Source organism: Halictus rubicundus, chromosome 5, assembly GCF_050948215.1.
Source record: "Halictus rubicundus isolate RS-2024b chromosome 5, iyHalRubi1_principal, whole genome shotgun sequence".
Lineage (NCBI taxonomy): Eukaryota > Metazoa > Arthropoda > Insecta > Hymenoptera > Halictidae > Halictus > Halictus rubicundus.
Genome location: NC_135153.1, coordinates 1,116,764 through 1,131,816, shown reverse-complemented (window position 1 = coordinate 1,131,816; position 15,053 = coordinate 1,116,764). Strand labels below are relative to the sequence as shown.

The following is a 15,053-nucleotide window of genomic DNA, read 5'->3' as shown; positions in this document are numbered from 1 at the left end:
GATAACTATATTTTCGCCGTGTATTACGTCATTGCTTAATCCCCGAAAAAACAATACAATGTTTGCGACCAAAAATATTTTGCAGCGTTCTCCCCGAATAAAAAGCACACGAACGTTTTCGATGTTTGTGCGTTAACTGAAGCCGCGAGCCGCGTAAATACGCGTATCCAAGCGAAAATCGGTAATTACGAATTTATTACCGATGCAAGGAAATGCATACAATATTTTTATCAATCGTACAACAATCGAGCTTAACAACCACCACCCCCACGCTCTCGCAAAAAATAACATTGTCCCGAAAAGTTTGCCGAACAGTAATTATATTATCGGCCGATATTCCGAGGGGTTGAAAACAACCCTCGAAGTTGGGGGTGGCGGGTGGGGCGATACGCAGCCCCGCGTCGCATCTCGGAAGGATAAATTCGTCATTGTCGTCCATTGTAACCAATCGGCCGTCTAGTATAACTTTTTCTATTTCGGGATCAAGTGACCCTCCGGCGAGCATTTCAATTTTCACTCCTCGTTTCAATTCGGATGGGACGACTCGACGAACAATTAGTCGTCGTGCAATTTGATCAGCGATTGTCATCGGCATAGCTCCCCTCCCCTGGCACTCTCCCCTCCACTACTCTCCGCCCACGTGCTGGCCAAAAAAAAAAGAACCCGCCCGTGGAGAACCATTTTTATGTCGCAATTGCGTTTTTTCATCCGTCAACGAGGATTTACGTGAAACTCGTCGAAAGTAAACCGCTTTCGATCGACGACAGATTATTCAAGACTTTGGCCGCGTTACGAGCGCACAAATATTAACAAGCGATACACTTTCATGTATCAGCGTGTTCACAGGGTTGGACCAAATGGTAAGACTGGTGGGGGAAAATTTAAGGTTCTCCATCACCAGACCCGGACAAGTTTTATTTAGAATGAGAATAAGAAATGTTGGGTTGTCCGGGAGGTTCGTGCCGATTTTTAAGGAAAACTCAAACGCAGTACATTTAAATTTCGATATACATTTATTGAATTATTGTAAATGCCGTTTTGTTCCATAATCTTTCACACAGCTTGCGTTTTTCGGCGAAAAACTTTTAAATATGATTTTTTATGTCGACCAAAGAGCTAAAGTTTTTGTCATTATGGGAATTTTGTATTGACCTAAAGAGATGAAAATCTGAGGGTGTAATGTCTGGTTAGTAGGGTGAATGGGGTAGCACATCCCAACCAAGCTCCAACAGCTTTTGGAAGAGAAAAGCAACAAATGGCTATAATGCACTCTGTTTCCTTCCATATTTAACACGTTCGCTGCCAACAACGAGTTATCTCGTAGGTCGAAGTTTGTGTTTAGGCGCCAGTATTTTCTATTTAGGCGCTAGTATTTTCATGTTCTTTGAAGGTATTTGGCTTTGGGGATTAGAAAAAAACACAACAATTTTTTTCCCATAAATACATGTTTTGAATTTTTATTTTACAATTTATTAATTAAAATTTGTTGGCTTGGTGGAACCGTTTTTGAAAATGTCGCTCGGCAGTGAACGTGTTAAGAGTGTATAAAACTAACAAAAATTAATATATCCTAATGAAGCTTTTTTCTAAAAATGCCTGAAATATTACCTTTTAGACTATGTACATAGACCATTTGTTTCCAATTATTCTGACATATTCAGACCTATCCTAATGCCACCTACAGAAAAATGGCACAAACTTTTCGGACAGCCCAATATTTAGTTATTTTCAATACTGTTACTTGAGAATAAAAATGTAAAGCAATTTCGAATAGTTATTATTTCGATTATACCTCAAAATAATATACGACAAAGGCTGTCAAGTAATTATAAAATAAAATAACATGTCATTTGAAATAATATTTCAAGTAATGTAATTTGAAAAGTGATCATGATTGTAATTACAAAATAAAATAATGACATTTGACATTCGAAATAATATCTCAAATAATGTTATTTCAGAAATGCCCAGGTCTGTCCGTAACGATATAAGACGAAAATGAAGAATAAAAAAATATGTATAGTTTTTGCAAAAATAGTTGCACTGGTTGCGTCATTATTATTATTCACAGCGAGAAATGTTTGGATGGAGATTAAACGTTCTCAAGAGACGAACGTATTAGTATTATTAAGTTTTTTTTTGTAGGCGGATGCGTCAAGGACTTATGAAGGTCAACTTTGATTTTCTAAACGATACCATATATTTTCTTATGCACCAATCGATACTGCTGTACAGTGACAAGTTTGTTCGGTTCACCGTGTAGATGGTTTCAACGGTAATAGCGGTAGCGGGATTCAACCAAATTACACCGGTAAATACTTTAACAAGAGGAGACATCGAAAAAACCTCGCGCCGGGTATACAAACAGCATCACCGATGCGAGATGCTGTGTGCTGTGTGTGCAGACGAAACGCGAGTGAATAAATAAGCGAGCAAGGAAAGAGAGACAGAGAGAGAGAGAGAGAGAGAGAGAGAGAGAGAGAGAAAAGGAGAAGGGAGCGCGAAGAAGTGGGAAGAGACTGAAAGAGCAACGTTGGAAGGGGAAACAAAGCAGCGGCTCTTTGTCCTTTGCTGCAATGCACAATGCAAGTCAACGCGCGCACCCAAAGAGGCTACAAGACTTCCAGTTACCGTGCAGCATTTCTTGTTGCTTCGTTCTTTGGTTCTGCATAGGGAATATTTAAGCGGCATTAATTGCTAATCATTAATTACTGCTTATCTGCGGGCTTAATGACAGTTACTGCGCACGGCGAACAGTTATTATTAAACTAGGAAAAACAGCGTATACAGAATGTTTTTTCTGTCCCTGAATGAAAATTAGGTGACTCAAAAAAGTTTTAACAATAACAACAAAAATTAGACTTCACCATAAAAATTATAAGTGTTCACTTACTTCTCAGCGGGGGTGTATACTTTAATTTTTTATGGCATTGTTTTTCTTTTAACACTAGATTGCCGGAGCAAGTCAATTTGACTCATTCACGATTTTATTGCTATATATGTAGAAAAACTTAAATAATATTTTTTAAAACATATGTTGGTTTTTAATGGAACTATGAAGGTAGGTATCTGATCACACTCATTATCGTACGATACCACCAATCTGTGGGATGGAATCACCAACTGACCAGATACCTTCTTTTTCATCCGGCAATCTAGTGTTAAACAAAAATAATGAATACATAAAGTAGATTTTTTTGGGGTTTGACAAATTTAGATGTTCAACTTCCCAAAGCCTTAGTACACAAACATACTAAATGGGAATTGACGCAAACATACTAAAGTAATTTTCTGTAACATTGTTTTTTTTTCTATGAAAACAAAAATAATTCATTCATAAAGTGAATTTTTTTAAATTTGACTGGAATGTGTAAATGTAATTTAAAACAGTAAAAACATTATACGAATTTAATAATACTGTTGTAGTATTTGCAATCTATTAAACATATTAAGAAAGAAATTAAACTTTTATATCACTCCAGCTTGTTGCAATTTAGGTAGAAAATTTTTATTTTACATAAAGATCCGCAATCTAATAATCTTATTAGATTACCGATTAGTTTATGACAGAAATGAATAGTTATAATTTTGAACAGAAAAAATCAAATAATTGGAAAATATCGGCAAATTTAAATAATTGGAAATATTTTTTCAGCTTGTTAAGATTTTGAAAGGAAGAAAGAAATATTTTTACTTTGGACAAAGATCCGCAATTTAGCGATTAAACACTGTTGCTACATAACTTCGAGAAAACACAGGAAGGTTAACGGGTTATAAGAATCATGCTGACTTGCGTCCTCAGATTTTGCATATAAACGGTGAGTCACTAATCAACACGTTCGTGTGAAGTAAGCTGATTAAGTTCTTTACATCCTTCACACGACGCATTAAGCAATCAAGTTATAACTACAGTATCACGCCCATTGTTGCCCGTATTGATCTCCGGGTCTAATGGAGGCGATGATGGAAAAAACATTGTAATATGCAAACGTCTATTGGAATTGGACTAGAGACAACGAACATTATTTTCACGTGACAACGTAGGCGCAAATGAAATCGGTAAAAAGTTTAGAAGAGGATTGATATATTATTTTCATCACATTAAAATTATATTAGTTGAAAATATAAATCTATATTTGTATCAGAGGTGAACTTTTCCAGAAACATTTCATAAATATTTTACATTGCTCTATCACATTTTTCATGCATTTATGGCAAAAATGAGTGGCTGTAAATTAAAACAGCGAAAAGTTTAAAAGAGTATTGATATATTATTTTCACCACATTAAAATTATTAATGGAAAATATAAATTTACACTTAGCCCCTGTATCAGAGGTGAACTTTTCCAGAAACATTTTACATTACTCTATCAAATTTTTAATTATCACTAGACTTGTTATGCATTTATGACAAAAATGAGTGGTTGCAAATTAAAACGGTGAAAAGTTCAAGAGAATTGATACATTATTTTCGCTACATTAAAAATATGAATGTATATTTAGCCCCTGTATCTTACAGTTGGTGAACAAACTTTTTATTTTGCATAAAAATCCGCAGTCTAGTTGTCAGATTAGTGGAAAATATATGACAGTTTGACCATGTTGCGGCGATCATTGTCTTATCGAATTGTAATGAACAATATTCGTTATCTATGCAAAATGTACAATTGTAATGCCGCATACATGAATGGCAATTGGCCATAGACTTCTCGGTGACCTAATATTATTATTATTACCGCTACTAAATCTTGCCAAATCTTCCCGATATCCACGGTCCGCCAAACTAAGGAACGGACGACGATGCTCCATCGAAGCGACTCCTGCTTTTATTATCTTTCCCTTCTTCGCGAGGGCTCGAGTTACAGTGTTACGAGCACAATAGTCGTAGGCGTCGCCATCATTTGTTTGGTTGCCAAGTGTAGAGAATGGGTCAGCTCTTAGCGCTTAGGAGAGTATTCGCTTCTATTATGATCCCCGAGCCATCTATCATCCCGCGAAGTAAATTCGAAATCAATTTCCTGTCTCCCGACTCGCGGCAAAGGGAGACCGACCCTTAGCGCTCTTTAACGCGCGAACGATTCATTATTCCAGATTAGATTTAACACCGTTGCAAGTATAACTGTTGATCCTTGCCGTTTCTAGATTTCAATCTCGCTCATTAATCTTAATGCACGCGTCAATTAATCTTGTTGCAACTTTTTTACGATTCCACTGAAATTACGTTCTACCGTCGAAGTCTCGGGTTTTAAAAACTCATTTTTACACTCTACAACGAACCAAGTGGTTTGATCCATTTTTATCAAATTTCTTCTTTTTTTAAATATTAACTGCCGTGGCAGTGGCATATGTTATTGCTCAAGAATAATTAATAAAAAAAACTAGATTATAGTGCATACATTTTTTTTTTAAGTAAAAATTATTTTAAATTACATGAGTTATACAGTGTGATTCCTAAGGTCATTTTAAACAACTTTTTCCATTACGAAAATGTTCCCTGCGGCTTGGTTCATGAGTTATTGACGAAAAACACGGACCAATCAGAGCGCGTCTATGGCTGGCGGGTTCTGGCTCGGCCAATGCCAATGCCACGCTGAGCGGGATCCGTCAGCTATAGCCACGCTGTGATTGGCGCGTGTTTTTCGGTAATATCTCCTTAACAAAGCCGCGGGAAACATTTTCGCAAAGGAAAAAGTTATTTCAAATGACCTTAGGAATCACTCTTTTCAAGGAAATACAACATTTTTGGGACACCCCGTATATCCTTTGTCTTTCCACTGATCGAAAATAAACAAATTATTTATTAATCAGTATGTTAATTTAGTTATGGTCCGAACGAAGAGAAATTAAAAATCTCGATTACCTACAAAAATGGCGGCATGTTGAAGTGAAATTACCGATTTCTAAAATGTTCTTATTGCCCCGTGATCTTTCACCGCGGAATTCCGGTGATCTTTTGCGAAGCAGCATGAACGCAATGTCTACGCGATCATAATTCAATTGCCTCCCGAATTAAAACGCGGAATCACACGCAAGGATTCACTCGATACTACCAGTTAACTGGTCCGAACTCCTGCACATAGATTGTCAAATCCCGGCTCATTGTAATAATTAACACGATTTTACCAAAGCTACCAGATACGCGTGATTGAATCAAAACCATACCAAACTCCCGGCAGGAGTTAATTTCCGCCATTAATATACAGTCGTTTGCGATTCTCGATAACATCGCGTACACGAGGTGTGCCTAACGATAACGGTGCTTCGGATCGGATACAAAATGAAATTTCGTGGCAAAATGTCGAAAGAAAACGCACAACGTTTCTTACAAGTTTTCCAAGAATATTAAGAAAGAAAATAAATTTCTATTTCACTCCAATTTGGTGCAATTCAGGCAAAACAATTTTATTTTTATTAAGTTTAATTTCATGGACTTATTACAGAAACTCTGATCTTTTGTCAAAATTGACCATCTCTCAGAAGAGTGGTTTCAAATCGATAGAAAATTCATCGTATACCGCAATTTCAATAATTTTCAATAGTACTCTCCGGCACTGAAAAAGGACAAAATACGAGCTACGCCAGATGAGGGGAAGGTGCACGAATCGAGGGGAAACAGTTACCCTCTCTCTGCCAGTACCGGATTAATCACGTGACACTGCAGTAGACAGAACGCGTCACGTGACCGGGCCGTAGCGGAAGTGTGGGGAAACAGCGCGGTAGAAGGGGAAAGGTACAATTGGGGAATAAGTGTTAATCTGACGACTCCGCATCGGTGTCCATTACATTGTCGCCAGATGTGGGAAGGGAGCTCGAATCGAGGGGAAAGAGTTACCCACTCTCTACCAGCACCGGATTAGTCACGTGACACTGTGACACAGACACGACAGATACGGAACGCATCACGTGACCGGACCGTGGCGGAAGAATGGGTGAACAGCGCGGTAGAAGGGGAAACTATAGTGGGGGAACGAGTCCTGATCCCGCGACTATGATCCATTAGTGGAAGTCGTAACGTTTCCGGACACCGAGTATATCGGCTGGCTCCTAAACCGATTGGTATATTATCTCGGGAACGGTTTCACGATTGAAGAATGCTCGCGCGAAAATTATTGAACCACTTTATGTCCGTTGAACGGCGCCACATTAGCGGCAATAAGCAAACAAACGACGAGTCGCGTCCCCGTATCGTCAGCGGCCGCTTCTGCCGGCGACAATTGTTGTACGTTGACTCTCCACTCTCGCCCCCTCTCTCGCTCGCTCTCTCTCTCTCTCTCTCTCTCTCTCTCTCTCTCTCTCTCTCTCCCTCTCCTTCTCTCACTCGCACTATAAATAATCTGTACAATTTCCAGAGGCCTTCCTCCCGCGTCGACGAATTCCCCGGTGGTCTCGCTTCGCATAAAGGACTTTGAGCTTATGTGACGCGTGAAATTATAACGGCGCGGGTTGGAAACGTGGAAAAAAGAAAGGCAGGAAGACCGACCGGGGGAAGAGGAAGAGAAAAGGGGAAAGGAAAGAACGGGACAGTGAGCGACGGGCAGAGGGCATTCTTTGAATAGTGGAATTACTTGCAGTAAGAAAATGAAAATCTAGAAGACGGCCGAGTAAACCGTATAAAGGGGAATGCTTTTCCTACGATGGCCACCGCAATTATATTACCCCGCGCGCTGATCCTTTCTTCCGTAAGCTTTGCTCGTCACCGACCGTTTGAACCGCCTTCCGAGAGGCTTTACTTTTGAACTGGCGAAACGCCGACGCCAAGAGGAACGCGAAATCTTTGAACACTGGTCGATGAACGAAACACTGATGAACGCGGGTGACTTTGATCGTGACGTTACTCGGTTCTAGTCAATAGTTATTTTACATTCCATGAATTCGAAAGGGAAATCCGTGTCCGGGGCTCGAACTAATTGACACTCAAAATACGGAAGGGAAAGACATTATTTATTTTATATGAAAAACATAAATGTAGCATGCTCAGGGCGGACAGAAATTATATTTTTAAAAAAATTGAATTTTACCTAAAAATTAAATTTCAAGGTCAAAAGGTCAACCATTTTTTTTATTGCCTCGTATTCTATTCATCGCGAGGATAAAAAGTGCGACAGGAACCATCGGTCAAAACTCAATCGTTCGCGTAAAAAATCAAATGGCAAAGTTTGTTCAATTGTTTGCTAGCGCCTGAAGTATGCAAAAAATAAGTAAGAGTAATGCAGTTACGTCACCGGTCTTAATTTGTTCGTCAAGTTCAAAGTTGAAGCAACGCGACGTCGAAAAACGAGGATCGAATATCCTCGTTGTTTATTGGTTATTTGGGTACTTACGGCTGCGGCTGGGTGTCTCGCCGGCGCGGGGTACATCTTAATTGTGGCTAAATACTTCTCAAGGAATCACACGCGTTCACTGTGTCCTTTGTGCACGATCACTTCATGATCCATTCCCTGGCCCGATCTTTCTATGGACATTCTCAGGATCCTGGAGAAACGCCAGCGGTCTTCCCTCACCGTTCACCATCGAGATTCTCTCGCCGGCTGTAATTATAACATGACACGATTCGTTACTTTCGACAAAACCGACGTAGGGTCACGTGAGGTAAGTTGGACTGTTGGGGATAAAATGGGGAACCACTGAAACTGTGAATACAGTGCTTACTCGATACATGTCCAAAACACGGGTCCAGCTGGGGACATATATTGGCCAGGAGATACTATGCTGCGATCCACGCCGAACGTAGGGAAGGACAGACAAGCTCTATACCCCGCGGCAGTGGGGTAGTTCTGGGACTTTTATCGGCTAGGCATTTGGGACATATATAGAGTAAACACTGTACTACTGTCTACATATAATCAGAACATACAAGTCAGTATGGATGAACATTAGTTTGGAAATATTAGTGCTACGGGCTACACGTGTCGTGATCTACGTGATTCTGAAAGTTTCCAACATTGTTACAAGCATAAATGACGTTTGGAGTGACAGTATACAGGGTGTCCCATTTGAAATTCCCAGGGAAAAGTATCTCGAAAAATAGGAATGATATGAAAAAATGTTTTAGATAGAAGGTACATATTATGCTGTTATTTGTTCGACCTTCAGATGACCTAGGGAAGGCTTATAAAGGTCAGCATTGAATTTTTAAATCGGAACCCATATTTTTTATTTCATATTATTATTGCTGGCATCGTGGCGTTTCCGAAACTCTACCTGAACGTAATTTTAGTGTACGCCGTTCTCGAGATATGAACTCTCAAAGTTGACGGGCCGACGCACGGTGGTCCAGAATCGTCAAGTGGGTGAATAAAATTCATATCTACGTTAACTGTGCAGTATTTATTATGAAGAGGACCATTTTGGGGGGTTTACAATTCGTAGCATTTGAATCTGGTATTATGGTTTGCTAAACTACCCTTATAAAGTTACCCTTATAGGGGGTGTTTTCTATCGCAAAGGGCACCTTCTAAATTTTAGAGCTAGTAAATTAATCTTTCTAGCATCTCGAAAAAGCTCATGTCATTTGGTCAAATTTGAAAAAAGTGATTCGTTTTTGTGTATCGGAATACTTTTCACAGTGACTGCATATCTATTATTAAGAATAAAAAGGGATTTTTGACGCTTCAAAACAGATTGATAAAATGTTCTTTGCACGTTTCTTTTTGTTATTCGTATTTCCTGTGAATTAAATCTGAATTTCGTTCGGACATCTTACACACGTCAAGCTGTTGTACATGCAATTATCATACTTCACCGTCGAAATGTCTTGCATTGCATTTCCAAACGTGAAAACAACTGCGAGCGTATCGTAGGCTTACAAAACAATAGCTTTTATTTTCCAGTTTGCATGAAATAGCCGGAAACACGAGCGGGCGCGTCGCATATTGATTTTTAAATAATTTATATTATCCGGTTGCGTGCAGACGCGGCTTTATGAATCCGGCCGATCGATTTATTGTTCGATTTACGACTTGCGTAAACGCGTGTCCCCGAACCGTACCCGGCGCGCATTTATCCTAATCTTCGGGGCGTATTTCCAACGCGCGACAATGAAAGGGTATAAAAGCGGACGGGGGAAAAAGAAGGCGGGAAGAAAGTGCGTTCGCACCCTTGCGCAAACTGAACGCAAAGCTGTCGCATGTACGAAATGTCACGTACGAAAACTGTCTCGCATTTTTTAAGCCGGTTTTCAATAAACACTCTCCTCGCGCCCGTTAACACCCTTTCGCCGATATTTCTCGTAAAGCTACGAACAAATAACAACTCGCGCAACCATCAATCGCATACACGCAGCGATAAAGTGTATCAAACAATGTGAAATTCTATCTTAATCTTCAGTTGCGATACTACGAGATGTTATAATGCAAGAACTAAATATTCAAAAATATACAAATTCGAAAATATAAAAATTCGAAAATATACAAATTCAAAAATATACAAATTCAAAAATATACAAATTCGAAAATATACGAACTCGGAAATATACAAATTCCAAAATATAAAAATTCGAAAATATACAAATTCGGAAATATACAAATTCGAAAATATAAAAATTCGAAAATATAAAAATTGTAAAATTTACAAAGGATATAGCTGGAGGACAAATATACCCCCAAAACAAATTCAACTTTCTTGCCACCATTCGATAGGGCCCCCAAAGGAACCCTATGCGACAAATTCCAAGTGTCCCTACCATTTAATAAATTGTACTCTGTTTCTTCCGTCTTGCTTAACTAAAAATTACGGGAAAATTCTATCGTTTTTCGTCACTCCAACTAGATGCAATTTTTTCAAAAAATTAAAAAAATGTGTCCCAGCAATTATGTGACTGACCGTATGTATAACGGAAATATCCTAGACCAGAATAAAGTTAATTTGTCCAGTTAAAATAGTGCAAACAATTAAGTTTAAAAAATACTAATCCGTAATGTAATAGAACTCAGATTTTTTTCGACTTATGTTCGTATGAATCGATACGGAAAAAAAATTGTGAATTTCGCGTGTTCGGTATAGTTATTACTATCAGCTCCCCGTTGCCGTAACAATTGTACGGGCGTGCACGTGTCATTACGGTCTCTTTGTAACGCTGGATGATGTTCCGTGTAACATGAAAATGGAGTCATGTAACTCTGTTATCAATCCGTTCTCCGTGGATAATATATTTCACGGGCGACGTATAATGGAGCGGGGCGTGCGTGAAAAACTCTCGGACAAATTCGAACAGTCATTTCCATCAATTTGCAATAAACGAGAGCGATGAAAACTTTCAGCGGTTTTAACGCGCGTCGCCTTTATCGCCTATTTGTGTATCGCTACGTAACACGTATAGGCCATGGTAGATGAAAAATTTATTCATAGAGTTTACGGACAATCAATTTCGGCGTTGGATACAAAACGGTCGAAAATTCGATGTCTACAACGACAACAATCAATCTACCGACTACATACGTACAGTGCTCGCGATGATTTTTTACGTTCGAGTCGTAGCTCGTTTCGTCACGATATTCATCGAAGCATTGTCCACCAACCAAATTTTATATCAATCAGACCATGGCACAACACATTATCCTCTTTCGTTGCCAAATATATTTACCGAAAATACTTTTTATAATTTAAACTAGGAAATCTTTGCAACGTGTAATGACTGCGGATAAATTTTTATGGAAACATGTATGTTAACGAAAATTAATGACATTATTCTACGTGTTCACCACATGGAATCTTCAAAGCACAGTGAGTCGAGCAATGGACAAAATTGAAAAGGTGATGTCTAAAATTCATAAATTGTTGTATTGTAAAATATTAATAAAGAAACGTGGATTTTAATACCACTGAATTTTCCAAATTCTTGCTAAAAATGGTACTCGACATTGTTTCCCAATTTTCAGTACACTCATTTTTACAGATTTTTACTGTTTTGAAAGACTTACCGCAGAACAATGTTTCGGTAATATGAACAATTTATCCCATTTTTTTATATTAGTATATACTTAACCATGCCAAAAAAGTTACTACATTTCTATCCGAGTCCAATATAAGGAATATCAAATATTTTTTATGTGATAGTGTAATTACTACTTTATTGGGAGATAAAAATATAAAAATAAAAATTGAATATTAACACTAAGCTAACGGAGCACTAAAATTGACTATTTTACATAATTTTTACTTTATAAAAATGACAAGGATCTGTCATTTTTTAATAATTTCTATCCAAAGAAATAATGCTACCCCAATTGAAGCGTCTTTAAAAACACTGAAAATTTTTTTCGAAAAATAAGGCTAAAAACTCGTACGATTTATTTTACTCGTTTTACTAAGATTTAAAGTGAAGTTGTACATCCAATTTTACATAAGAAGGTTGTACAACACCGAACTTGGCCCCCATTTTTCTTCCACAAAACCGTGAAAAAATAGCACATCAATTTACTCGGTATCGTTGCAAAGAAAAAAAAAATTTCTTAATGTTCTCCCAGAGGTTTCAATTAATAGCATTTTTCGGAAAAATGAGTCTCCAGTTCCTTATCTGCTGCACCGTGTGAAAATATGTGTACGAAATTGTGTTTCTGTGTTTTACGAAATTACAAGAGGTTAAGTATCATGAATTTCTCGGGAATGAGAGACGTTGAAATACTTTTTGGATCCACTGTGTTCCAGAGAAACGGGCAACGGGTTAGGGCGTCTTTCTGACGAAATTCGTGAGAAGGCAAATAAACATGAATGCGCGCCGGCAGCTGTTCAAAGACACCTATACATCCTGTTAGGGTGGTACTAGGGGGTCGGGCTAGCGGACGTGGCGGGAGCGAGTCACGAAGGAAGTTATCACGAATCTCGCGTAATCGCCGTCGAGATCCTCGACCACGCGATCTCCGGTGATTTCTTTCGCGATCGGTATCGCGACACGGTCAAGTACCGAGGCAGACTGGAACTGTTCTCCCCTCCCCCTCGTCTCCCCACCCCTGGTTAAAGGATTCGCCGCACGCCGGCCCGTGACTAACGAAATTACGGTTCATCGACGGGGATGACGACAGTGGCCCGTTTACGACTTCATATTATCGGTGCGCAGAGAGAGAGAGCGTGTGCCGCACGATAAACACCGGCAGTTTATTCAGTTAATTAACATTCAGGAGAAAACAGCGATCGCCGCACGATAATAACAGAAACACCGGTTCGCGTATCCCTCTATATCGCGAGATAGTTATGAAGCGGTTTATATCGAGATCGCCATTGATTTATGCGAAAGTCGAACAAACACAACCGCTGCGCCGCGCCGCTTTCAATAGTTAAACCGTACCAGCGAGTCACGTGTTGCAGTGCCCGGGTAAATTGTTCTTTTTGCCGTTACGGTTGCAGCGTGCGCCCTTCTCACAATCGAATTTCACCGGCGTCTCTGCAAGCACGTTTTCATCGGAGTCATCCTAAGCCTAGCTAACAATAGAATGCGCTCGCCGTTATTCCTATGGACAAGATCAACGCGAAACGCCAGCAATAAACAATCAGTCGTATCCGACCGGTCAGAGCCGCCAGATGAGGGGAATGCAGCTACCCCCCCTCTCTCTCTCTTAGTCACGTGACATCGTGACACGTGCACGATAGAGGCGGAAGAGGTAGAGGTAGAGGTAAGTCTATCGCGGTAGAGGGGGAAGTAGAGCGGGGAACCGACTAGAAAAGAAATACGCCGTGGCCCAAAATGGCTGCCATAAGTTCGGGGATTCATGAATTGTCAACGAATTTTATCTTTTTTCATTGCACAAATACGATAAGAAGCAATATTTTCTAACACGTGCTCAGAATGACCTTTACACCTGATGCATGCGTGGAGATGTGTTTTGAAGTAATAACAAGTAATACAGTAATAAATAAATAATTTTATATTATCAGCTATGTTGCATCACAGTGCAAAGGCTTTTCTATGAAGATACGATTATTCCCCTGAAAATGGACACATAATTTTACGTAGAGAGGACTGCGGTTAGGCTCGGCATCGATTAACCCCCAAAGTTGACACACCTGGCGACACAACGTTCTACCCCTATAATCAGAGTAGGCCACAAAGCCACTAATAATTTAAAAATGACTACTCTGATTGAACGTCATAACTAGACAGCGGATCTTTATGCAAAATAAAAGTATTCAACGTCGATTGCAAGATACCGGATAAATATTTGCTTCTTCTTTTAACAATTTTAACCCTTCGATGCAGCCCCACTGAAATTTATATATATACACTTTTAAATATATACACGTAATTATATTTAAATGCGATAGCTTAATAAACATTAATACGGGGCAATCAATGAGATGTAAGACGAAGGAATAAACAATAAAGCAATGGCGATAACGATATTTCGAATTTTACACCAAACATGCATTACAACATTCATTACACTGCACTGTACACATCGGTCATACTGCATACATCGATTGCCATTACATACTTTAGCCAACCAATTACTATTAACAATATAACTATTTGTGGATTTAGATGTAATTTTACTATCCCACTAAGTTCCTGTTTACCATTTCTATAAGGGTTACATGTTAAATATTAAATTTAATTAGATTATTAGACCGAAGATTTTATGCACTTATGGCAAAAATGAGCGGTTGCATTTTGTCATTGGATTCGAAAGACATAGGTAAAGATAAATCCATAATTTAAACTAGTTCACTATAATTATATGTAATTATATATACTAATTTGCTAAATAATTTACTATAAAACTTTTTTGTCGAATTTTAGACGTACAATCATAATAAAAAACTTTATAAGTCCACCAAAAATGATTTACAACGTACGCGAGTAACATTACACAGATAGACAATTTGATAATTCAAAAGAAAAAAATTTGTTCACACCGGAAAAATTTAAATATAAAACTAATTTTACACTTCAACATTTTAGACATTTCACTGTTCACTTCAGCATAAAGAATTAAATAAATCCACGTAATGTTGAAATTTTCTCTCAAAAAGTAGTTGATTCTCCACTGAAAGCCCCTCCCTTAATGGTTTACGGAGCCCAAAAAGTGACTATTTTACATTACTTTATAAAAATAACAAGA

General features: G+C 38.6%; 1 protein-coding gene across 5 annotated transcripts in view; it reads right to left on the bottom strand.

Annotated features, from left to right (window-relative positions):
• Gro (TLE family member transcriptional corepressor groucho) overlaps window positions 1-15,053 on the bottom strand; it is a 170,306-nt gene that overhangs the window by 150,274 nt on the left and 4,979 nt on the right. For all 5 annotated transcript variants that reach the window (XM_076787618.1, XM_076787622.1, XM_076787623.1 and 2 more), the window contains exon 2: window positions 8,322-8,528. In XM_076787618.1, coding sequence (XP_076643733.1) covers window positions 8,322-8,357 — 36 coding nt within the window. In that variant the 5' untranslated portion in view covers window positions 8,358-8,528. The remainder of the gene's footprint in view (window positions 1-8,321; window positions 8,529-15,053) is intronic.